Source organism: Festucalex cinctus, chromosome 2, assembly GCF_051991245.1.
Source record: "Festucalex cinctus isolate MCC-2025b chromosome 2, RoL_Fcin_1.0, whole genome shotgun sequence".
In the NCBI taxonomy this organism is placed as follows: Eukaryota; Metazoa; Chordata; class Actinopteri; order Syngnathiformes; family Syngnathidae; genus Festucalex; species Festucalex cinctus.
In genome coordinates, this window is record NC_135412.1 from 39,111,600 (window position 1) to 39,136,965 (window position 25,366).

The window sequence follows — 25,366 nt, forward strand, 5'->3', positions numbered from 1 at the left end:
TACTCTACCTACTTTACACTGTAAATCAACATAACTTACAGTATAATGTATTTATTTAACATTGTAACTGTTCAAAAATGCTTCTTCTGCACTTTTGTAATTTGTGTTGCCTTTTAAATGGAAATTCAGGCTTCCTCGGTTGTACATTGGACTACAAATTTATTCAGAGAAAGAAAATAAGGCCTAATGACATTATTAAAACGATTAGATATTGTTTATGGCGTATGTTTAACGCTGGAACGTTTTATTTCTATTTAAATTATTTTCCATTTGGGGTGTCAGAAACGAGAACAAATAAAAGAGGTCGAATTGTATTATTATGTTCGACTTTAGAGGTAGCGGTAGGCGTAAATGTTATTAGTGTGTTTATTTCATTTTGCACGACTGGCTCAGGTGCTATGCTTATTCATTTGTTATTTAAACATAACCATAACAAGTGCAGCACAAGTACAGTACTGCCCTTTTGCAGTTTCACGGTTGATGTCACTAGTTGTGTCACTATAGTACCCGCCCGCCATATTGACACTTTCACAAGGCGGCAACGTGTTTCGAGACGGTATTGCTGCGGTTGTCAGCATGCATGCGGCACCTGCACTGTCACATTTCTCTCAGGAAACCAGACGTGGTGAGACGAGAAAGGGTGTATATGGACGTTCTTTTCAAGGTAAGCCCCGTTCGTTAAAGAAAAAAAGAAAAAGGGAAAAAAAAAAGACGGCGTTCCATGCACTACTGTGCGGATGCTGCCGGTGCACGCGCACCAGACATACCTCAAGCATGCAACCACCGGGTTTGCGACAACAAAAGGAGTGTTTTATAATCCAGTGACTTGCTCTGCCTCGCAAAATGAACGCTAGCTATAATCATAACACATCGGCAATACATACAATAATGTCTTATTTTTCACGTGATCGCTCCTACTAGCAAGATGTGAATTATAGCACCGTTTGTTCATCTGTCACGCCGCTGACCATCGACATAGAATAAAAGGTAGTCATTACTTCTGCGTGTTTTTGCGTGATATGTTGCCTTTGTCACTTCATGGCCACATACGTGAGGGTGGTTCCCTCTTTGCAGGGGTGTGAGAGGTGCACCAAGACCCAGACCCAGATTATATTATGTTTATTGCATTCGTTACATAAATGCACATGGTTTCTGTTCATAATGGAGAATCTTTATGCACATCACCCGAGAGCAAACGTGTTTCATTCATGATGGATGGATGGATGGATGGATGGATGGATGGATGGATGGATGGATGGATGGATGGATGGGTGATACTGTAGCGATAGATGTTCCAATATCTGTTGTAGTTTATCCAAAATGTGTGTAATTGTTTAATTTGTCCACAAAGAACTCATTCAAGTGTGCTTATCATCTTGGTTTGTGTGCTGGAGAACATGAAAGGGCATTTCCCAAATTGTTCACACAACATTGGAAGCATACAATTGTGCAAAACAGTCTCAGGGAATTATTTAAGGAGAAGTGGGGATCTTTAGTCCAAATGTTGCTCCACTTCATCAACATTTGTATGAGCACATCACACGGCTCCTTAATGTCCTGTGAACTAACATAACATAGTGATGGGATCAGCAGTCAACAGGAAGGTATACAGTCGTTATGAAAGGGCTCCCTCTAGCGGTATTTCAAAGAAGCACTGCTCAAATACAGTTCAACTGTACTTATCATTTTAGTTTTATTTAGCATTTAGTGTTTCAGAACTGTTTGCATCTAGATACTGTCAGATATTTTTTAAATTTAACTTTCACGTGCAACACATTTTAATTAAATACATAATTATCAAGTAGTTTACAAAAATAATTTCCCATATTTAGGGATGTACATTACGTCTGTATTGTGATATGTCGCAATATCAAAACTGCCACGATATCATCATCGTCCTGTCACGCTATTAAAAACAGCACTTTTAATTTTTACTTCTGCCACAATATTGAGCCACAGCTGAGCCAATGTAGCACATGGCAATGACATGTCATTGTGACATGACATGCCACATGGCAAAGTCTATTTCTTTGTCACAGCTGTTATTATGCACAAAAACACATTGTGCTTTTTCCCCCAATATGAGCTTCTTTTTTTTTTTTAAACAATATCGTGAGTTTTTTTTTTCCACAATCACCAACCTCCCCACAAATTTAGAATCACTGCAAAGAAATGTCTTCCTAAACATAGTGTTCATTCATATCTCTAATACAACTTCTCAAAGTTTTTCTCACATTCTTGTGTCATTTCCAATCAGAAGATTTCGGTTTCACAAATACAAAATACTGTCAATCATTACATTTGTTTCATGATAGTATAGCCATTTCATATTTTGTTCTGTTGCTGTTGCAATACTCACAATGCAGAACTGATGCTGTTTAATTTGAATGAATTATGTGACCTAGTTTACAGAAGAAACAAATGAGGCCAAAACAGGAGAACGGACTGCCCAATCATTGTGCACCAAAGTGTGAACTGACACAATCCCCTTTAACAGTACCTGTTGATGTCCAATATAACCCACACTAATATGGAATGGAGGCATAAAGGCATTGCAACAATATTCTGCCTTCAAAGCTAGGCAAGGCAAGGCAAGGCAAGTTTATTTGTATAGCACATTTCATACACAAGGCAACTCAATGTGCTTTACACGAGGAAAGACAACACATAAGCATCAAGAAACAGTAGTTAACATTCAGAGGAAGAAAACTAAATAAAAATAGGTTACAAACTAACAATCTTAAAACATTATTCAACAAACTTTAAAAAATTTAACATAAGGAAGTTTAAAATGATAATAAAAAAAATAAAAATAAAAATAAAAATAATAATAAAAAAAAAACCACTTAATTAAAGCTGTTTAAAAGTCCCTAATCAAAGGTATAAGAAAAAAGCAAAGTTTTTAACCTGGATTTGAAAGCATTTACACTCGGGGCTGACTTCACTTCTGTTGGCAGCCTATTCCATCTGTGTGCAGCATAATAGCTAAATGCAGCTTCACCATGTTTGCTTCGAACTCTGGGTTCCACTAGTTGGCCCAAGTCTGTCGATCTCAGAGCCCTGCTGGGTTTGTACTCAATCAGCATTTCTTGGATATATTCAGGACCCAAACCATTTAGTGATTTATAGACGAGTAGCAGAACTTTAAAATCGATTCTACAGCTGACAGGGAGCCAGTGTAAATCCTTAAGTACTGGAGTAATATGTTCTGATCTTTTTGTTTTGGTCAGAACTCGGGCTGCAGCGTTCTGAATGAGCTGCAATTGTCTTATGTTCTTTTGAGAGAGTCCAGTCAGAAGACCGTTACAGTAATCTAGTCTGCTGGAGATAAAAGCATGGATAAGCTTCTCTTGGTCTGCTTGACGCATGCAGTCCTTCAGTCTGGATATGTTTTTCAGCTGGTAAAAGGCTGTTTTAGTGATAAATTTAATATGATTACTGAAGGTCAGATCTGAGTCTATTAATACCCCAAGATTTCGAACTTGGTCTTTAGTTTCTAAAGACAGTGACTCAAGCTGTTTTTTAACAGCAATCCTCTTTTCTTTATTGCCGAAAACAATGAGCTCCGTTTTGTTTTCGTTCAGCTGAAGGAAATTTTGGTTCATCCAGTTGTTAACTTGCTCTAGAGAATGACACAATGCGTTAATAGAACTGCTGTCATTTGGGGACATAGATAAATACAGTTGTGTGTCATCTGCATAACTATGATAGTCAACATCGGTGTTCTGAAGCATTTGACCCAAAGGTAACATATACAGACTGAACAACAGGGGTCCAAGGACTGACCCTTGAGGGACCCCACATGTCATGGCCTTTCGATCAGATTCAAAATTTCCAATGGTCACAAAGTAACTCCTTTCCTCCAAATAGGACCTGAACCATTTAAGGACTGTTCCATTTAATCCCACCCAAGTTTCCAGCCTGTCTAACAGTATATTATGATCAATCGTGTCAAATGCTGCACTGAGGTCCAACAAGACGAGCACTGATACCTTCCCTGCATCAGTGCTCAATCTTATATCATTCAGTACTTTAATCAGAGCTGTTTCTGTACTGTGATGAGGTCGGAAACCTGACTGGAATTTATCCAAAAGTCCGTTTAAGCTAAAAAAATTGCTGAGTTGATTAAAAACCACTTTTTCAACTATTTTAGTTACGAAGGGAAGGTTTGCGATTGGTCTATAATTTGCTAGCAGGGAGACATCCAGTGTTCTCTTTTTTAGAATGGGCTTGACGGCGGCTACTTTCAGACATTTAGGAAGTTCACCTGATTGAAGTGAGCAATTAATTATTTGTTGTAAATCGATCTGAACAGATTTCACAATTGTTTTGAAAAAGCCAGATGGAATTGTGTCAAGACAGCTCGTGGAAGGTTTCAATTGCTGAACCAAGTCTACTACAGTATTTTGATCCACTGAGTCAAATTCTGTCATGGTAATTAAATTATTCCTAGGTGATTTTAAGTGCAGCATCGTTTTGTTATTTTGCTGGTTTGTAACAATGTTTGACCTGATGGCTTGTACTTTTTCACTAAAGTAGCAGGCAAATTCATTGCATTTATCTGTTGAGAGGAGTTCTGGTGCTGTTTGATTTGGGGGATTTGTGAGTTTGTCAACCACGGCAAATAGAGTGCGTGTATTGTTGAGGTTCCTACTAATAATTTCAGAAAAGTGTTGTTGTCTAGCTATTACTAACTCTTGGTTAAAATGACAAAGACATTGTCTGTACAGGTCAAAATGAACTTGGAGTTTAGTTTTTCTCCACTTTCGCTCTGCTTTTCTGCATTTAGATTTCAAAGTCATTATGTTGGTAGTACACCTCCAAGGTGTTTTAGTTCGGGATGAAATGGTCTTAGTTTTAATAGGAGCAACAGCATCCAAAACATTTGAGATTTTTGAGGTGAATTCATCCAGAAGTTCATCAACGGTCTCTGCATTTACAGTTGGTGATGCAGCCATTAATTCCATAAACATGTTGCTTGTATTCTCATTTATGTACCTTTTTTTAATCGAGACAGTAGTTGTTTGAACTTCTGGGATTGTTTGTAATTCAAAAAACACACAGGAATGATCTGAAATAGCCAGATCTTTCACCTCAACAGATAAAATGTCAACACCTTTAGAGATGACGAGATCAAGAATGTGACCTTGATTGTGTGTTGGACCTTTTACATGTTGTGAGAGACCAAAAGTATCAAGTATATTACAAAATTCTTTGGTATTTTTATCCAAGTTGTTGTCAACATGAATGTTAAAGTCTCCAGTTAAGACCAGATAATCATAGTCGGTACAAATTACTGACAGCATTTCTTCAAATTCCTCCATGAATCTGCCTTTTTGTTTTGGAGGTCTATAAATTATGACAATGACGATGTTTGGTTCACCTTTTACCAAAAGACTAAGATATTCAAATGAATTAAAGCTTCCCAATGAAATTTCTTTACACTGAAATAGAGATTTAAAAATGGCAGCAAGTCCACCACCTTTTTTGCCATTACGACATTTGTTCATGAAACTAAAATTTGTTGGTGTTGCCTCATTGAGAACCGTGTTGCAGGAACCTTCTGTTAGCCATGTTTCACTGAGGAGAAATAAGTCGAGATCATATGTCATAATAATGTCATGAATCAACAATGATTTGTTAACTAGTGATCTTGTATTTAGTAGCGCTAGTCTCACAGTGGTAATCGGAGACGCTGGTTTAGTCAGAGGTTCACAAGCTATACTGACTAGGTTTGTAGGTTCTGACTTATTTCTTCTCATTTCTTTTGCCAACTTTCTACTTCTTGTAATCACAGGAATGCTACAAGCTTCCTTGGGTCCTGACTTATTCTGGGAACACACGTTTTTTATATTGTATATGTAGTCTGGACCCAAAACATATCAGACCGAGCTGTAGTTGAGATTCTCCATAGCCAAAGATGGAGGTCGGCGGGTGGGGAGCTGTATGCTGAGGCTTGGTGGAGTCAGACAATTAGTGGATAGCTGAATGTGGCGTCTTGGGGGGAGCATGGGCGAACCGTCATCAGCAGGCAGCTGCCTGGAGAGACTTTTATTTAGCTGTATGGAGAGATTGACCAGATTGCTCAACCTGTTGGTGAGACTCGCTGGCGAGTCAGTCATCGGGTCATTCGGGGGCGGTGCACAGCGCGGGGGTGCATCCGGCAGTGAATCCGGTAGTGGCGCTGTCTGGCAGGTGTCGCTTGGGGGCGATGAACAGCGCAGGGGTGCATCTGGTAGTGAAACTGGTGGTGGAGGTCGTGGTGGTGTTTGGCAGGTGTCGTTCGGGAGCAGGGGAGCTGGATGTTCGGTGTTTGGAGTGTGGGCAGATGAGGACAAATCAATCTGTTCTGAAGGGCAGGGAGTGCAAGATAGTGAGCCAGCCTCACCAGATCCTCTTCTTATCGGTTGTTGTGTTTCATGTCCTTTGTTTTGGGAACATAGCGTCCAGTGACGCACGCTATGGAAGATGTTGGCTGTCAGTAATCTGACTCCCTGCTTATTGAGATAAATCCCATTGCGTTGGAAAAGATGGCGACGTTCACAAAACATAGAAAAATTGTCAATAAAGTTCACTGAGTAAGAAGCACAGATGCTTTTCAGCCATCTCGAGAGTGACATAATCCGACTGAAACGCTCATCACCTGGTCGGACAGTAGGCAGAGGACCACTCAGAAAAACCTCTGCGTTTAGGCATATTATCTTGTGTAGAAGAGTAATAAAGTCTTGCTTCAGTATCTCCGACTGTTTTTTCAACACATCGAATGCTCCTGTGTGAATCACAATCGATCTCACAGTCGGGTAGTCAGTAGCAATCTTGTCGACTTTTTCAGAAATGTCCAGCACCATGTCATTAGCAAAACACAGAACTTTTGTGTTTTTTCTGCTGCACAGACGTTTAACACCAAACAAGGCTTTGTCGCCTATTATCAGTGTTTGTGTTTCAGTAGCTGAACGGATTTGCTGAGGAGGTCCGGTTTCATACCTTTGACTGGTGCTGTGATCCCCCGAGGCTTGCTGGCTCGGCGACAGCACGGCAAACCTGTTTCTCAGTTCGATATCAGTATTTTGTCTTCGTCGGCCAAGAGACGGTTTCCTTTTTCTTGCTGGTACCAACGTCCAAGACTGATTTCTTGGGGTTGAGGTAGCCTTTTGCATAGGCCGACGTGTTTCCTCAGGCATTACTTGGCGGTCAGGTCCAGCTGTTGGGCGACGACTCCTCAGTTTTGGCTTTGCTCCCAGCACATTCCACAGAGGGTCGGTGGATGGAGCTAGCTGTTTGTTAGCATGCTCATGACCACCGTTTGGAGACATTGGCAGTGTGGTGTCATTCCACGATTTTCCATTCACCTCCACAAACATTTCAAGGCGGTGCATTCTTGTCTCCAGCACTGCCATCTTCTGAAGAAGTTTGTGGTATTCATCGGTCGAGATGGAAGCTAGTATCTGAGTTGTAGATGGGACAAGCATGGTGCCATGTTAACACTACACTCACTGTGTTGTGTTGAAAGCAATTTATATGTTGATTCTTGATATGAAAACAGTCACATAAGAGCCATAAAACACCGAATTGTAACGAGAAAGGTGAAATGAATCAGGTCACACGTGCCTCCCTTGTCACACTTTCAAATAGTCTTATTTTCATGTAGATGATACAAGTGTAAAAAGCAGATGACTATTGTTATTTAGTGGAACAAAGATTCAAAACAGTAAGCTCCTGATTAGTTTTTGTGTTTGTTGTTTTGGTGTTTAAAATGTTATAAACGGAAATAAACAAACAAACAAACAAACAAACAAAAAAACCTTCCTGAAATACTCTGGGCTGTTCTGAACTTAGTTTATAATTCATCTTACGTAACATCTGACTAGTAATCAGATGTGTGTGGAGGGTCAGAGCAGAGAGGATTACTTATTACTCAGCAGTTTTTCCAGATTAAGTGGAAGAATCTGTTTTTGTTGTTGACAGTTTAGTGAATTGCTGAATTTTTTTTTAGTCTTGATGCCTTGAATGTTGTTTCGCAATGATTAACATTACAAATGGTTTGGATCTGCTCATTTGTACTACGGTTGGGCGATACCAAGCCTTATTTCATAATCGGTACTTATGATGATGGTGGCAGATACTGGCCATTTTTACGATCAGGGATTAGAAAATTGCCTTTAATTTCATTGTTTTTAGGGGGAAATTTCATGTATCAAAAGTACTAGTGGCATCAGTACTTGGTCTCGGTGACTGCTCAAGGGTTGTTTACTCATTATTGGTATAATTCTGGAAAAAAGTGGTATCGAACTTCCCTAATTAGTACCTTTCTATATATTGTAATTAGAATAATGTTAATTTTGTGGACATACAGGGTGTTCCAAAATGGTCGACCCCATTCTAAATGCCAATATCTCGGAAACTACTTGGTGGATCTTAATGAAACTAAATAGACTTTATATTGAAGGTCATAGGTTTTATTGGTTAAATTTACAAAGAAAAGTACAAATATTTATTGGTTCTATGACAGATTTTCATAAATGTTCGTTATGAGCGCCGTCTGTGACTCTGCGCACGTCTAGTCGGTATTCAAGCTCGTGCCAAAAAGGGCCCTTTTCTTGAAATTTTTGCTGCCAAGTCCTAATTTGTTTTGTAGTAGGTGCCTTCTTTGCACAATGTCTTTGGTGACTGAGTCCGAGCATACTCTGACAAGCAAAATGCCTTTTCTTTTAAAGTGAACGGCATTTCTTAACCTGAAAAGATAGAAATGCCAAACGTTACACACAAAAACTTGAAATGTTTCTACACAAGCTGTGAAAATTTGAGGTCACTCCAACAAAAATTGTCAAAATTATTGGCCTACGAAATGGGGTCAACCATTTTGGAAAACCCTGTATTCACATTTTTATCAAAAACCACATTGTGGAGGAGCAATATCCATGCACCAAATGTAGGCTTCTAATAAGCATTCTCATAGTATCAGCGAGAGTTTTGGGGCACGGCAAAAGCACATTACTCTATTTCATGACTGTCCATGCCATCTTCATTTGAGTACTCAAACCTAAGAACAACACAAATTGAACGGAACACGGTAATATTGCATTTGTGGAATAAGAATTGAACACAATAATTCATCAATGTAAGGGAGGCACCATATTCGCTGAAATCATTGGCAACTGCAGACGTGATGTTGAAACCGCAGTAGTGCATTGCCTGTTAGTAGATTGTTGAAAGCGACGGATTTGTAATCACTCCATCCTGTGTACACCAAGACTGAGGCTTGGTGGAGTCAGACGATTGGTAGATAGTTGATTCTGGAGTTTTGGGGGGAGCATGGGCGAACTCCCCTGATCAGTAGATAGCTGTTTGGAGAGTATTTTAGTTAGCTGTTTGGAGAGATTGACCACATTGTTCATCTTATTGGTGAGATCCAGTAGGGAGTCAATCGTCGGGTCGTTCGGAGGTGAATCCTGTAGTGGCGGCGTCTGGCAGGCAGGCATCGCTCAGGGTCAGTGAACAGTGCAGGGGTGCACATGGTAGTGAAACTGGTGGAGGTGGTCATGGTGGTGTTTGGCAGGCGTCGTTCGGGAGCAGGGGTGCTGGATGGTCAGTGTTTAGAGTGTGGACAGATGAGGACAAATCAATCTGTTCTGAAGGGCGGGGAGTGGAAGACCATACTCTCTTCTTATCGGTTGTTGTGAACATAGCGTCCATGACGCACAGTATGGAAGATGTTGACTGTCAGTAATCTGACTCCCTGTTTATTGAGATCAATCCCATTGAGTTTGAAAAAAAATTGTCATTAAAGTTAACTGAATAAGAAGCACAGACATCTAAAAAGGCAGCCATTCATTTCTTCTTCTTCTTTTTTTTTTTTTTTTTTTAATACTGCTTGTCCTCATTTGGGTCGCAAGTGAGATGGAGAAAGACAGTTTGCAGTTGTCGTTTGTGTGTTTTTGAATGTGTGTAATAGTATTCAACATTACTGAATGTGAGCATGTTCTGGATATCCATGTCAGAGAAAGCCAATAATCACTTCTTCTAGTTTCGTTTTGACAGTGTCATGGTGTATGTGTGGATGCAAAAAAACAGTGACTGAAAATGAAAGTGACCATGTTCTGGATACCGTCCATGTTCTACATCATGTGTCCTCATTAGGGTCATGGACAAGCTGGAGGCCTTTCCGGCAGACTATACCCAGGACTTGTCACCAGTCACTCGCCGGAGACATGCAAACAGACAGACATTCACACCCACTCTAACGTCTACAGACAGTTTTGAGGTTTCTATTAACTAACTTGAGCATGCATGTCCTTGAAACGTGGGAGAAACCCGAAATATGTGGGGGAAATCCCACATAAGTACACATTTGTCTATGTATCTTAGTGGGGACATCTCATTGACATCATGCATTTCTAGGCCCTTACCTAACCTTAACCATCACAACTGACAACCTAACCCCAACCAAAAATCCAATTCAAACCTGAACTCTACAACCAAGTCTTAACACTCAAAAAGAGGTCCGAACTTGTGGGGCCTACCAAAATGTCCCCACAATGACGAGTCGGTGCCCCCAATGGTAGTTAAACCGAGAAAAACCATGTGTATGGGTCCCATAACGTAGCCACAAGGCACACACATCCGACTGTGAGAGAGACATGCTAACTTAATTTGCACAGTGCTGCCTCAATCTGCTCACCCATTGCCTTGAATGACATTAGCAACCAAATTCACTTGAATTTGGGATCCCAGAGCTATTCTAGTTGCAGATGATGTTATTTGCAAGAAGGCCCAGTGGTAAGAACATTTGCTTCACAGTTCTGAGGTTCAGTAGTAGTAGTAGTCGTAGTAGTAGTAGTAGTAGTAGTAGTAGTAGTAGTAGACTGACCTCCTGCCAAAATACAAAATGTACATGTAGTTCAAAACTCTAAATTGCCCATATTGTGTGAATGTGACTGACTGTGAATGGTTGTGTGTTGATATGTCTCATGCAGTTGACTGGTGACCAGTCAAGTGTGTATTGGCGCAGGTTTGCTTGAAAAGGCTCCAGCATATCCATGACCCTCATGAGGGGAATCAGGATAGGAAATGGCCCTTACCCAGAACATGCTCACTTTCACTTTCAGTCACTGTTCATTTGCACGGCCACATTCAAACACACAAATACCACATTGTCAAAGTGAAACTGGAAAAAGTGACCTTTGGCTTTTTGCTCTCATGGGTCGCAACAGTGAGTTACTTGCATGATATTTTTGGCACAGTTGACACCAGATAACCTCACACAAGCTCATTTTTTCTATGGGCTTGAGAAAGGGTGGATATTAACATTTGCTTGACCAGGAAAACGAAACAAACTGCATTTTTATAGTAACTATCACGTGACTTCAAGGAAACTGGTGCAGCTTTGCAATTGACTGAATTCACATTAATGCATTTCATTGACAAGCATCTGAAAATATATACTGTTTGCATGTAAAAAGCACCTTGGGTCAAACGTAGTTGTGTGACGTGTTTGTGAAGGAACAGGAAGCACAAGAACAAAGCCTTTTTTGATTAAAAAGCAAAGAACACAAACATGTTGTAGAAAGTAAAGTAGAAAATGACAACTCATTTTATGGAAAAAAAAAACAGCTGAAACAAAGCTGTTCATAAATACAAAAATAGAAAGTAAGAAATGATAAAACAAGGTGAAAACACTAAAAAAGACAACCACAAGGGCAGAGTCTCAAGCTGTGTTAAAAGCTAAGGAATATAAATGGATATTGAGACAGGTTTTAAATATTACAAATATATTTGTTTTTTATTCTGACTTTGCATTAAGAAACTTTAGGGTAATATTTTTTTTTAATTAAGTCATGTTAGCGACTGTTAGCACTGACTCATGTAAAGAATAATATGCAACACTAAAAGAAAGTCACCGTTATTTTGGGCGCGCATACATAACCACAGGACATTTCAAGATCTGTACAGAATGATGCAATCTGAAACTGAAGATTTCCACGATGAAGGACAGCCTGCTTGGCTTTGTAATGTATGCTGGCTCATGTTGCATCACTTGTCCTTTGTGCGTGTGTTTCAATAATATGTCAAAATAGTGAAGACATACAACTCACCTCAACTCAAGTTTATTTATATAGCGCTTTCAAACAGCCTGAACTGTCACAAAGCGCTTTACAGAAACACAAAAAAAACAAACATAACACATAAAACATTGACAACACAATCACAACAAATCAAAATTCTTCCTTCCCTACATATGCTTTGTTGTTTGATGTTTGAAGCGGTTTTTAGATGAAAGAGGACAGAATCAGTCTCCTTTCAGCAGTTGATCAGAGTCGGATATGTTGTTAGCTCATGTGCCACAAAAATAAAAAATAAATAAATAAACATTAAGAAAAAAAAAATGCCTCGGTTGACTAGGATGTGCTTATCCTTCACTAAACCTGATGTTATTTGTATTTCAGTACCTGCCAACAATAACAAAAATTTTAGATACATATGTAGAAAAGCAACTTGCTTGTTATGGTTCATTCAATTTCAGTTCCAACTCAGTGACAGTTTGAATGCGAGTGTGAATGCTTGTTTGTCTCTATAAATGCCCTGCGCATGACTGGCAACCAGTCTACTGTAGGGTGTAGTCTTTTAAATTCTGTCTATCAGGTGGACTCCAGCTCACCCATGACTCTCATCCGGATAAGCGGTGTGGAAACTGGATGGTTTGATAAGGCAGCATGTTGACTTTTGCAGATGCCTGCAACTCTGCCATGAAACTTGTTCTTTTACTTGTTCTTTTGGGGGCTTGCAGTAGTGCAAGATTTGACAGATTTTTGAGAGCCTAAATGTGGCTGCTGACAAGGAGGCAGTTTGAAGATACAAAAGAGGATGAAGTATTCACATGAAAATAATGGACACAAAATTATTGTCTAATATGCTTCAGGTGAAAAGAGAGGGTCTTTAAGAGTTTTCAGCTCTTCCTGTTTGGGGTCACATGTTCCGACCTGCAGCGTGAACGGAGACCTAGCAACTGAAACTGAACTGAACTGAACTGAACCTAACAACCTCAGAGCATTTCCTGGCTTTTTCAGAAGCATTTGTTTCCCACAGGGGAGGAAATACCTTTCAAAGAAACAAAGTAAATAGGTTACTGCTGTGAAAAAAAACTTGCTGTGTTCTCACTTTGATAACACAATGAAAGGAATAATTTAACAAAGGAAAACGGTGTGAATGTTTCTGTTCTAGTCACTGATGCTGTAGTGGTACATGTGCTGACTTCTGTGTAGCCAGCGTGACTTCAGTTCCCCACTCAGTGATGGTGTGAATGGTTGTCCGTGTATGTGTCCTGCAATTCACTGGCGTCCATTTCAGGGTGCACCCTACCTCACAACCAGTGTTTTAAGTGGGCCGGAACGCACCGGTACGGAGCTCCGGCACTTCTAAAAATCTCCCTTGAGCGTTCCCGTACTTCTCAATGTGCAAAGAACGTACTGTCACAGTCTGTCAGCGTTCCGGTACGCTTGACAATACATATTTTGATCCCAAAATGCTATTCCGCCGAGGGTCGTTCATCCACTGACTTACATCCATGCGCTGATCACTAAGCGCATGATTACTCCAGTTGTGATATATATATCTGTGCTGTACGAGAGAAGCGTGCTTGCGTCATTCAATGTGATGCTAGCATAGCCCGGTGCTTTTTTTTTTTTTTTTTTTTTCCTAGCCGACCCCAAAGCGTGTGTACCACCCTAATTTTTGAGTTAAGAAAATGTTAAGAAAATCGCTACTGTGCTGTCCTGGCTCAAAGCTTAAAAAAAAAAAAAAAGATAGTCAGTAAATAAATAACATGGATTGCTCATGCCAAACAAGAAGTGAAGCCGGTGGTAAGCTTATTTTTTCTCCTCTCTCAGTGTGTGTTGTACGGTTGTACCAATAAGTATAAAATAAGTGTGGAAGAAGCTCTAAATGAAGATTTCCTCAGTAATAATGTGAATATAAATTTCGTTATAAATATCTTACTTAATATATATTTTTCCAACTGCTACTCCAAGCAAGTCTGCATCATCATGTTGTCAGAACCATCAACAATGAAATGAAAGCAAAGCACACTATGAAATACAAACCTAACTTCTGCAAGTCACCATTCACGATACTGAGATAATATACTCTGAATGGTTGATGCAAACAATGAAGTTGCTAGGGTCTCATTATCCCATACAAAGATCCTGGCGTAAAATACTCACTGGTAAGTGTTTTCATCGAAAAAAAATAACAGCATTTGTTAGTAGCAACTTAATTACTGAGCATGAGTGGCCAGAATATTACACGTGACTGATACTGATGAAAACACAGGAGAATATAATATTGTACTGTAAATTCCAACTTATTGGCAAATTTGTGGGCGTGTGATTGTGTCATTTCACTCACGGTGCTGGTTATATTAATTAATGTCAGTCCTGAATATTTCCCTTTTAATTTTATACCTACACAGTGGTATTAAATAATATTTAATATTAAAATTTACAATAAAAATACCCCAAAATGTCTCCCTCCTCCACCACAGGTGAGGATCGTTATCAGCAGTGGCGCAAAAAGGGGGTACGCAGGATATGCACCGCATAGGGGCGCTGCACCAGAGGGGGGGGGGGGGCGCTAAAACGATGGGAGTCAAATTACGGTACTTGGAGCACGTGTAATGATCAAATAACAAGGCACGTCACTTTTTAGGTGCTCCTCTGCTCCGTGACTGTCGTTTCCTCTACTCTCACTTGTTTTGTGTTATTTTTAAAATTGAATTAGTTTAATTGGTTTTCAGGGCAGCTCTGTTAGTTTCATGAGTTTTAGTTATTTCAAAAATGCTCAGTTTGAATAGTTTTTGATGATTGTGATTTATTTAATTAACTTAATTTAAAAAAAAAAACTTTAAAATTGTAAAAATGTAATAATTTAATTAACTGATTTATTTAAATACCTGACTTAATAAAAACCATGGTAAAATGAAAAAAAAAAAAAAGTACTACATTTCTTACCTAATTGGTGTGTTTCAGCTGAGTTAAATGAAAAAGAAGGCGAGGTGAGGCGAGCCATCGGAGCCAAAAGTCAAGCATGCAAAATTGTCGCCTGGGAGCGATGTCATCTGAAGGTGCATTTCTATTGGCTGCTGATACAAGACGTCACTTGTGTAAGACACTTTCAAATGTTCTTTGTCTAGTTAATATAGAAATAAATATACTTAAAATCACAATTAAAATAATACCAAAGGCTCATGCATTAAATTAATTATCAAAGATGAAAACGAAGGACCTTTTTGCTATAGAGTAATTATAGTTACCGTCGATTTAGTTAGTTTTGTAAGCATAAAATATAGTTTGTTATTGTTCTTTTTTTTAAAAAAATTAAATTAAATTTTAGTTTGCTAATGAAAATGTTTTTTGGAATTTTTGTTTTATTTATTTTGTTCGTTTTTGTTAACTAAAACAACAACAGAGTAGGGGTGGACGATATGGTAAAAATGTCATATCACGATTCTTTAAAAATAAATGTATTATCTCGATTTTATCACGATTTTTTTTAACATATTTTTAGACTAATCACATTTCTGAACATTTTTATAAAATTTAAAACGTATTTAAAATGTATATAAAACCCTAAAAGAAAAAAAAAAAAGACATCTTAAGCCAACTAAGCTTTCTGAACAGGTTTCAATTTAAATAGTGCATTTATTTTTTTTTTTTAATCAAACAGTGCAATGAATGTAAACATAAATGGTAATGAACAGCCTCAGTTACTTTAGTTACAGCGCCAACGGTGTATGAACAGCGCTTAACACCACAATGGAGATTGAAAATGTTTTTCCCTCAATAAACTATCGACAAAAACAGTTTGGAATGAGTTAGCAAAGTAAATAAAACACAGAATTGGAAAGTAGAAATCACTGTTTACGACTCCGCGTAGTTTACAAATTCTCGTAGGTGCGCGTGTGGGCAATGTGGATGTGTCACGGCGCGGGGAGAGTTGCAAGGTGGCCAGGCCGCGCTGGCGCCGGCAGAGGGTGGGCGTCTCCGGTCAAGCTCACGCGAATGTCCGACTCATCCGCGGCCACGCGCACCCTCGGCCTCTCGTTCGAACGTCATTTGCTTTGTGGAGTCGTGCGGACAATCTCGTGGATGCGTCAGTTTCCAGCTGGAGGAGTGGACACATCAGCATTAGCATGCTTACTTAGCATTAGCATGCTAGCATTAAGTAAGTTCGTGTGCGTGTTTGTGTGAGTGGAGGGAGGAAAAAAAAAAAAAGACCACACGGATGCATCAAGCATAAACCAAGCTTGAACCCGCATAAAGTTGAACTGTATAAAATTTGCCCTACAGACTATCTTGTCGATCTTTCAGCTTTATGAGATCGTCAACACTTAACGATCCTTAACGATCTAATATCATATCGCCCACCCCTACAACAGAGAACAAACTGCTCTCATAATTTCCACTACAGAGAATGCGTTGAACACTGGGTGCTGCTGCTGTTATTTATAACTGTATATATCTTTTTTTGTTTTTGATTAAAGCGACAGTGTGTAGAATTTAGTGCCATCTAGTGGTAAACTAATAGAATGCAATAACCTAAAGATTGTGACGACCTATGAAATATAACTAGCGATTATGTTTAAAAAAAAAAAAAATGCTTATTGATGCAATAGAACAATGAATGAACATTGGAAAATCAAAACATACTCAATTTCTGAAAAGCTGATCACCTGCTATAATATTACTGGCATTGTGTCAAAACCTCATAAAGTAAATGGTTGGCAAAATGGTATTTGGGGAGAGGGGGGCACCTTTCATGTGTCTGCATACCCCTCAGAAAGTAGGTAGTTGCGCCCCTGGTTATCAGGCTCCCCAGAGCTCATGCTGATGAGCTGATTATTTGAATTACTGCTGTTAGAGGAAGGAGACATAAAAAACAAGCAGAACAATGTCTCTCGAGGAACAGGGTGGCGTACCCCACAAAGAAAAACCCAGCTCCCACTGGTGACGAGGAAGGCCGGATGCAGAAAAGAGAATGAATGAGTTGGCAAAGTTTTATTACAACAGTGGATGGCCAGAAGGAGGTTGCAGTCCCGTTGGGTGCTGGGGGCTGGTTCTGGGTGGCGAGGCGTGTGTCAAGGTCTGGGTCAGCGGGCTGAAAAGGAGGATGGAAATGCTGGTCAGGAGAGACAATAAAAGGTGGGTTCAGGTTTCAAGGTAAAGCTGGATGTACCAACTCGTTCAGGAGTTGTGACGATCTGGTGGTGTCAGAGGCTGGCTTAAGTAGGCTGCTGATTAATTGGACACACCTGCTGCTTGACTCCAATGCACCACACCTGGAAGACACGCACACTCAGCGGGCTGGGCCCGCAGGCCTGACAGCAACTGACATTCTCAAAAAAAACTTCCCAAATCAAGTCATTACTCAAGTGGACAAGCAATCATTTTGTCACAGAATCAAGAAAAAATAACTGTAAGAATATACAGCTATGGTTCAATTTTAAATCATCTATTGTCTTCTCTCTACAGGATGCCATGAGTCAACCAGCTGCGTTACCTTATAAAGTACAACAGCCTTAAGAAGCACTCAGCAGTGTGGATGCATGGAATACAGTACACAAGAAGCAAGTATTTCTAATTGCAGCTGGATTAAGACCCTGGAACATTTCAACTTTCACTGCTGCATGTTTTCTCCTGGCTTAAGTTATTTCACAAGTCGTGTATTTTGTCCTGTCCAAGTAGTTTCCACTTTTCTTGCCCCCATCTGAAGCCAAAGACCCTCAATGCTCAATGCTGATGCCTCCTTCAGCTCCAGGCAGGAGCTCCTTGACCTTCATGGCCTCCCTCTGAGCAGGGGTCCCTCTCTGGACACCCCCAGCCCTGTGGACCCTCACATAGACAGCCTCACAGATTCGGGACCCAGACACACTGATGATCCCATTCAACCCCGCATTCTCACTGGAGCTTCCACCTTTCCGGGACAGATCTATAGTGCACAAACCACCATTCGCGCAGAGTCACAGATTAGATTAAATCCGACCCCCACGGACTCAGATCAGCTATGCGGCTGGGGTGCTCTGACACCCAAAGCTATCCAAGTCTTCAACACTCCCCGATGGGTGTTGTTTTTCCTATGCGTGGCCTCTTTCCTCCAGGGGATGATCATCAATGGCTTCATCAACACAGTGGTGACAACCATCGAGAGGCGCTTCGACCTGAGAAGCTACGAAGCGGGCCTCATCGCCAGCTTCTACGACATAGCTGCGTGCATTTGCCTGGCCTTTGTCAGCTACTTTGGCGGGACGGGCCACAAGCCTCGCTGGCTCGGTTGGGGGGTGCTTCTCATGGCTGTGGGTTCTCTGGTCTTTGCCTTGCCTCACTTCACGACGCCACCTTACCAGGTCAGTCTGTCCGAGCAAACCGGACTGTGCTCCGCCAACCGCACCAGCCCTTGCCAGGACCAAGAGGGCGGAGGATTGTCCAGCTATCGATTTGTGTTCATGCTGGGACAATTTCTCCACGGTATGGGCGCTACACCTCTTTACACGCTGGGAGTCACATATCTGGATGAGAACGTCAAGTCAAACTACGGCCCTGTTTACACTGGTGAGTCACATTTTGAATGAATTGAAAGCATTTACACCACAAGGGGGTTAAAATGTGTTTTGTCATTGCCATGTTACAATATTAAAAGCACCATTTCTATTCAAAAGGAGATGATAGTTTATTAGTGCAGTTTGATTTTAATTAAGCATGTTTTGGCCACGCTGATGGCCAGATGAAGGGGAATGTAACACGTTTGAATTCCTCCATGAATTGACTCAATTGACATGCAACTGTTCATTTTTTGTCATACTAGCAAATATTTTTCAACATGTCCATCAAAAAACAATGCTTTTGACCCCCTTCAGCCAATCACAGCAATGTGAACTACGTAGACCATGATGCTCTTTGCCACTAAGCCAGAATTTACAATAAGATACAGTAAAATGATTGCCCAAGCCTATTTCTTTGTCCCTGGCGTTACTATGTAATATTTAGATTTTTTTTTCCAACGGGTGTTTTTTTTTTTTTTTTTTTTTTTTTTTTACAATATTGTGAGATTTTATACAGTATTGTGAGCTTTTTTTTTTGTATTGCCAATTTACCCACAACATCGTGATAATAATCGTATCGTGGGGTTCATATCTTAATATTTATTGTATCATGATGTTTAGATAATATACATCCTTAGCCTTTACATTGAGTAGTTGGAGTAAAGTACATTAGTTGTCACTATGTGTAAAGCCCACCATAAATAATAAATATAGTCTTGAGTATTTTCATGTAACTGTCAAAGTTACTGTATTAAAATTGCAACAGTGTGATGCAGATACCAAAACTGTATAAAGTGGCCTCCCTTTATGAAACCTGATACATTTCTGAACAAAGAAGCCAAGTAACAGAGAAGTGACCCTTTTTCAGAAACAGGAAATTCTTGTTAGGGAAAAGGAAGGAGAAAGTACCTGAAGTGACATGCCCATGCTTTCACTTTACCTCCCCAGGGATCTTTTATACTGCAGCCATTGTGGGTCCAGCAGCAGGATATCTGCTCGGGGGTTACTTCCTCAACATTTACACCGAAATCCACCTCACGTGAGTCTGCTTGTATTGTGTGTGTGTATTGGGCGGGTTACATTATTGTTAAATAAGAGAAAGCTTATCCCAGCTGACTTTGGCCCCAAAGGCAGACCCACACATCCCCTGGTGACTTATCACCAGCCAATCACAGGGCAATAAAAAACCCAACAACACTTCACACTGTCGGAACATAACTTGAACCCGTGTCATGCAGGAAAGAATGAACCACTACACCATCAATGGCTTCATGATTTTGTGCAAATTTGACCAGTAAGGAAGCAGCATGGTGGACTTAGTGAAATGTTTAACTTTTGTTCCCTGCGACTTAGTGAAATGTTTAACTTTGGTCGCTGCCAAAGTGTACTTGACTTGGTTTTAACTTACTTTATGTAACTTTTATTTCGGTACAACTTTAATGTAACTTTTTTTTTTTTTTAATCCAACAGTATTTAAGTGCAGGTCGTTTCCTACAATTAAGTGCAGTGTTAATGTTTAAATTCGCTTACGATGATGATAAGAAATATTTTTATGATTAAAACGTTTTTTGTTTTTTGTTAAAACACTACTATGCCACTCTTTTTTTTTTTTTCCTCTAAGAGAGACCTCAGAATTGTTCATTCGTTAGTCTTACCGATTCAACATCTTATCATCTTTTCTTCCTTTTTTTTATGTGTATGTGTGCGTGCGTGCATGTGCGCGTGTGTGTAAATACATGTAAATTTATACTCATTAATTAACCTAAAACCTAATAAAAACCCATTACCCTTCACCTTAACCGGATACTTCACTCTCGCCAGAGTCATGAAGTTCAGAAGGTAAGGAAACCAGAGGAAAGGTCAAAGAAAAGAAAGATAAATCAAGTAAAATCCAGCACCAACTAAACACTTCCTGCCATCGCCATGGTTACAAAATCAGTCTTTCGCCAACCCCAGAAACCTCTAAACTCCAACAAATTAAGGAGATCTCAAGAGACCAGAGGAAAAACTAAAGGGAGGAAGGAGGGAAGCATAGATGAGGCAGAGTGAGATCCACAGACACCAGCACATCCAGTCCATCAAAGTGAAATCCAACACCAACCAAACACCTCCTGCCATCCACATGGTTACAAAACCAGAATCTTACGCCAACCCCAGAAACCTCTAAATTCCAACAAATTAAGATCTCAAGAGACCAGAGGAAAAACTAAGGAGAGGAATGAGGGAAGGATAGATAAAGCAGAGTGAGATCCACAGACACCAACACCCACTGATTCAAGGAGCAGTGGGAGGGAGAGGCGAATTCTGTTTGAATTTCAGTAGATGCTGGTGTGATGGAACTGGCACTACTATGCCACTTTTATTTTGATAGTGGTCATGATGATGCTTGGAATGGAAGGTAATCTTATATGGTACATCTTAAAAAGATTGAGAAGCACTGGACTGATGGTTAGCCGTTTCTGAAGTTTGGAGTTCGCATCTTGGCCTTGTTGTTGCTAAAAATGCAAAACCTCCATCATTTCTAAAATAATGCTCACTGTAATCTGTGTGTGTATGTGGTGACAGGACAGAGATGACTCCAGAGAACCCGCTGTGGGTTGGTGCTTGGTGGATTGGCTTCCTGCTCGGAGGAGCAGCAGCTCTGTTGGTGGCGTTCCCCATCCTGGCCTACCCAAGACAGCTGCCAGGTACTCATAATACTTTCACAACTGGACACATACACATATTATTGTGTTCAAGTGTTCAAGTTAACAGTTGAGACTAACTTGATTACTCAATACTTTGCTTGTCTTTTCAAATGACTCTTACAAATCATCTCCTTTTGAGTGACATCGTGGTTATCTTGTGAGACATCATCATTGCATTTGGTTCTTTATTTGGTCAAATCTCACTTGGTCCGCCTCCAGGTTCTCAGGAGCACAAGGCCATGCGAGTATCTGAGGCCCACCAGCTCAAAGATGGCAGTCACACCACCGCTTCGGACCCTCAATTCGGCAAATCAGTCAAAGACATGCCAAGGTCAGTGTGGCTCTACTCTGCAGCAGTGTAGCTTTTGAAAATGTTTGTGAGTTTCTCAAAAATGTTTTTAGTTTGTATTTTATCAAATTACTTTTTTTTTTTTTTTTACAAAGTTCTTCTGTGCTACGTATAGTGGGGACCACGATAGCTGATTTTTTTATTTTTTATTTTTTAACTAATTGAGCCTGTTCTGGGCTAAACTGGCCTTAACAATTGGATGGTCATATTTGTAGTACCACTTCTTGCTTTGGGCATGTGTTTTACAGCTTATTAGTCGATTTTTTTGTTAGGTGTTTTTCTTTGTACTAAACAAATTGTTTTGTAGTAGTTTTAAAAGACAGAAACACATAGGTTTGGATAACTCTAGAAGAAATTACACACAGTTTTAGTAAGTTAAAAAAATGGTTTTGAGGTATAACATTATTTTAGATAATCCACTGTGTTTCAGCAGGGTGCATTATGTAACATGTGTGTCAGCGCTTTCAATGTAGCACCGTAGTAATGTAACTGTACCAAGAATAGCTCAAAGCTGTTTGGATTAGAGCAGCAGGATTTAATTAAAATTAAGTTTATTTGCTGGGTCTTAATCTCCCATCCGGTTCACACACATTTATCAAGGCACTCTTCTAAAAACTCTTTAAAAAAAGAAAAGGAAAAAAAAGGATGTTTCTAATGTTTATATTAATGCTTAGTGTGCATTATTAACAAGTTGTTGCCAAAATTATCTTATTTGCTAACTCAATTCGACTTAAATTATTGCAGAAAACAGTTATGCCTTTTGTGAGAAATAAACAAAAGGTCCATAAAAGTATTTGTCATTCCTTGGTTTAATAGGTGTAGTTTAGTATGTGGTTTATGTATGTAAAGTACTAGTGGAATTGGTTGCTTGGTTTTGGTATGGGTGAGTACTCAAGAGTTATACATAGGCTATATGAAACAACTATATGTATGATTTATTTTCCAGATCTGTGCTGCTGCTTCTGAAGAATCCCACCTTCCTGTTTTTGTGCTTGGCTGGTGCTACGGAGGCCACCCTCATTGCTGGCATGTCTACATTTGGTCCCAAATTTTTAGAGTCTCAGTTTAGCCTCAGTGCATCTGAAGCTGCCACATGGTTTGGTGAGTGATAAACAAATTATTGTTGTGCTGGGTTTGGGTTTCACTACTGCCTATACTTGTGAAAATGTGAAAATTCTCTGGGTTCAGGCCTCCGACTGGTGGGGGTCCTTCTGTCATTCCTTGCCTACCTAGCCTTTGGGTCTGTTGTTTGGGGAATGATAGATGAGAAATCTAAATATAAATATCATTCATTCTAGGGATGTGAACTATTGGACGATTCTGTTTTTGATTTATTTTTCCAGGCTACATGGTGGTACCCGCCGGAGGGGGGGGCACTTTCCTGGGGGGCTATATCGTAAAGAAACTGAACCTCCGCTGCCGAGGCATCATTCGTTTCTGCATGCTCTGCGCTGCGGTTAGCCTGATCGCCATCTTCATCTTTCTCATCCACTGCCCCAATGTGCCCTTGGCCGGAATCACCGCTCCATACCAATCTGATGTCAAGAGTCCGATGGACCGCTTCAAACAGCTTTATGACCAACCTAATCATCTGAGTGCAGGAAACAGGTCAACACACACTTTTTGTGTATGGAACTGTTGGGTATTTGGCAGTTCATGGTATCATGTGTCATACTTGTGATTTGTTAGGATGTTTAAAGTATTTTTCCAACATTTTGTTGTTGTGTGTTGTTCAAACTAAGCTAACATTAGCTGTACAAATGTCTGGTGCATTCCCATAAGTTCATTTACTCTCTCTCTCTCTCTCTCTCTCTCTCTCTCTCTCTCTATATATATATATATATATATATATATATATATATATGTGTATATATATGTATATATATGTATATATGTATATATGCTGTTAACAGACCCAAGCAGTCACACATACACAACTAAGGAGCATAAAATTATTTATCACTAAAGCAGTTGCAGTACAATGTGAGTTGAATTCTCTTTTTTTATTGCCAAGTTTGTTCATGTTGATGACTGTCACTAAGTTCCAATTAAAAAAACAGCACTTTATACATCCTTTTGGATTGATATTCTGCTTAGTTTTTCACTGAACCCATATGTTGTTTCTGTATATCATCGACATAACTCAACCTTATTTCTAAATCACTTTAAAACATCCATTGCTGCATACAAAGTGCTGTGCATGGAATAGAAATTAATCTTTTAGTAGACACAAGTGAAATAAAATAACACAAAATAAAATTAATTAGAGTAAATATAAGTAGATAAGTGTACACGCAAATAAAATACTAAAAAAAATAAAAATCTGTATAAGTATAGAAATAAAATAACACAAAATACAGAAGACACCATAAAAAAGTAAAATGATGTGAAGTCTCATGCTGAGTCAAAGATCAAAGAATAGAGATGTCTGGCAAAAATAAAAGGAAATTTTGTCCATATCGTACAGCCCTAATCCAACACGCAAATGAAGGCAACTGCTAGCCAATTCCAGATAGAAGGGGCTGGGTCACAGAGTCATTCATTCGGACATAGTTGTTTACAGAAGTGAAGAGTGGATTTGTTTCAAATGAAATTTTGAGTTGAATAAATGCAAAATGAACTACACATTTTTTTTTCAGTTTGTCTTTTAGATTTCAGAACGAACTGCCGCTTTTAAGTGACAGAAAATATTTCTGAACACTTTTGCAGTTGTCACAATGCCGCTGTTCAACCTGATGAACATTAGATTTAGGTTGATAAAGTGTGCCCCCCCAAAACAAGGTAATGCCCCCCCTACAATTTCTTTCTGGTGACGGGTCTGTATATATATATATATATATATAGAGAGAGAGAGAGAGAGATATTTTAGGGCTGGGAATCTTTGACTGTCTCATGATTCGATTACGATTTTTGGGTCTACGATTCGATTCAGAATTGATTTTCGATTCTTCATTCAAACGATTTTCGATTCAAAATTACTTGATTGACAAATGATTTCTGCTTCAATTTACAGATATGCACAACATTGTCATGATCTACTCCAGGCTGGTTTGCAAGACAAAATGACAAATAGAGACATTAAAGTGTCTTTTTTTTTTTGTGTGTATAAACATTTAGTAATTTTGTATTGTAAGTGCCTTTTTCCACAAAAACAGCATGTGGGCTACAACTGCCTTTACCCCTTCTTCTTCATTTCTAATTTAAATAAAATAGATTTTTGGATATTAAATATCGATTCGGTTCGATTAATAAATGAGAATCTCGACTTTTTGGAATGCCCATATATATATATATATATATGTGTCTATATGTATATGTATATGTATATATATATATATGTATATATATATATATATATATATATATATATATATATATATATATATATATATATACTTGTTTTTTTTTTAACGTGATGGCAAATGTATTTTATTTATGTATTTCAATTCTTAATATATGATACTGACTGATCCGTGGACAAAGTTATAGTGTGTCTTTTTTTAATTCTAATTATTGTTAATTATTTTCAACAAAAACTACACAACTGTTCCTTTACATTTTTATTAATTCCCATAAATTCCCTTAATTTCTTGTGGAAATCTCAGTGGAAATGTGACAAGTGGAACTCTGATACTAGTAAATGTTAAGGAGCCAGTCTACATAATACTGTTTAGAACTGAAAACGGATGTCAATTGTGCAATTTTTAATTTATATTCATGCCATCTTTTTTAGGCCAAAAC

General features: G+C 39.2%; 1 protein-coding gene across 2 annotated transcripts in view; it reads left to right on the top strand.

Moving 5' to 3' along the window:
* Positions 1 to 523: 523 nt before the first annotated feature.
* Positions 524 to 25,366, top strand: part of slco4a1 (solute carrier organic anion transporter family, member 4A1) — a 35,475-nt gene continuing 10,632 nt past the window's right edge. Inside the window, exons 1-7 of one of the 2 annotated variants that reach the window (XM_077515025.1) lie at positions 524 to 664; positions 17,523 to 18,599; positions 19,538 to 19,628; positions 21,155 to 21,276; positions 21,496 to 21,607; positions 22,572 to 22,726; positions 22,969 to 23,233. In XM_077515025.1, the coding sequence (XP_077371151.1) occupies positions 17,777 to 18,599; positions 19,538 to 19,628; positions 21,155 to 21,276; positions 21,496 to 21,607; positions 22,572 to 22,726; positions 22,969 to 23,233 (1,568 nt within the window). In that variant the 5' untranslated portion in view covers positions 524 to 664; positions 17,523 to 17,776. Of the gene's footprint in view, positions 665 to 13,818; positions 13,857 to 17,522; positions 18,600 to 19,537; positions 19,629 to 21,154; positions 21,277 to 21,495; positions 21,608 to 22,571; positions 22,727 to 22,968; positions 23,234 to 25,366 lie in introns of those variants that run through there. The other variant, XM_077515026.1, reaches the window with a different exon arrangement.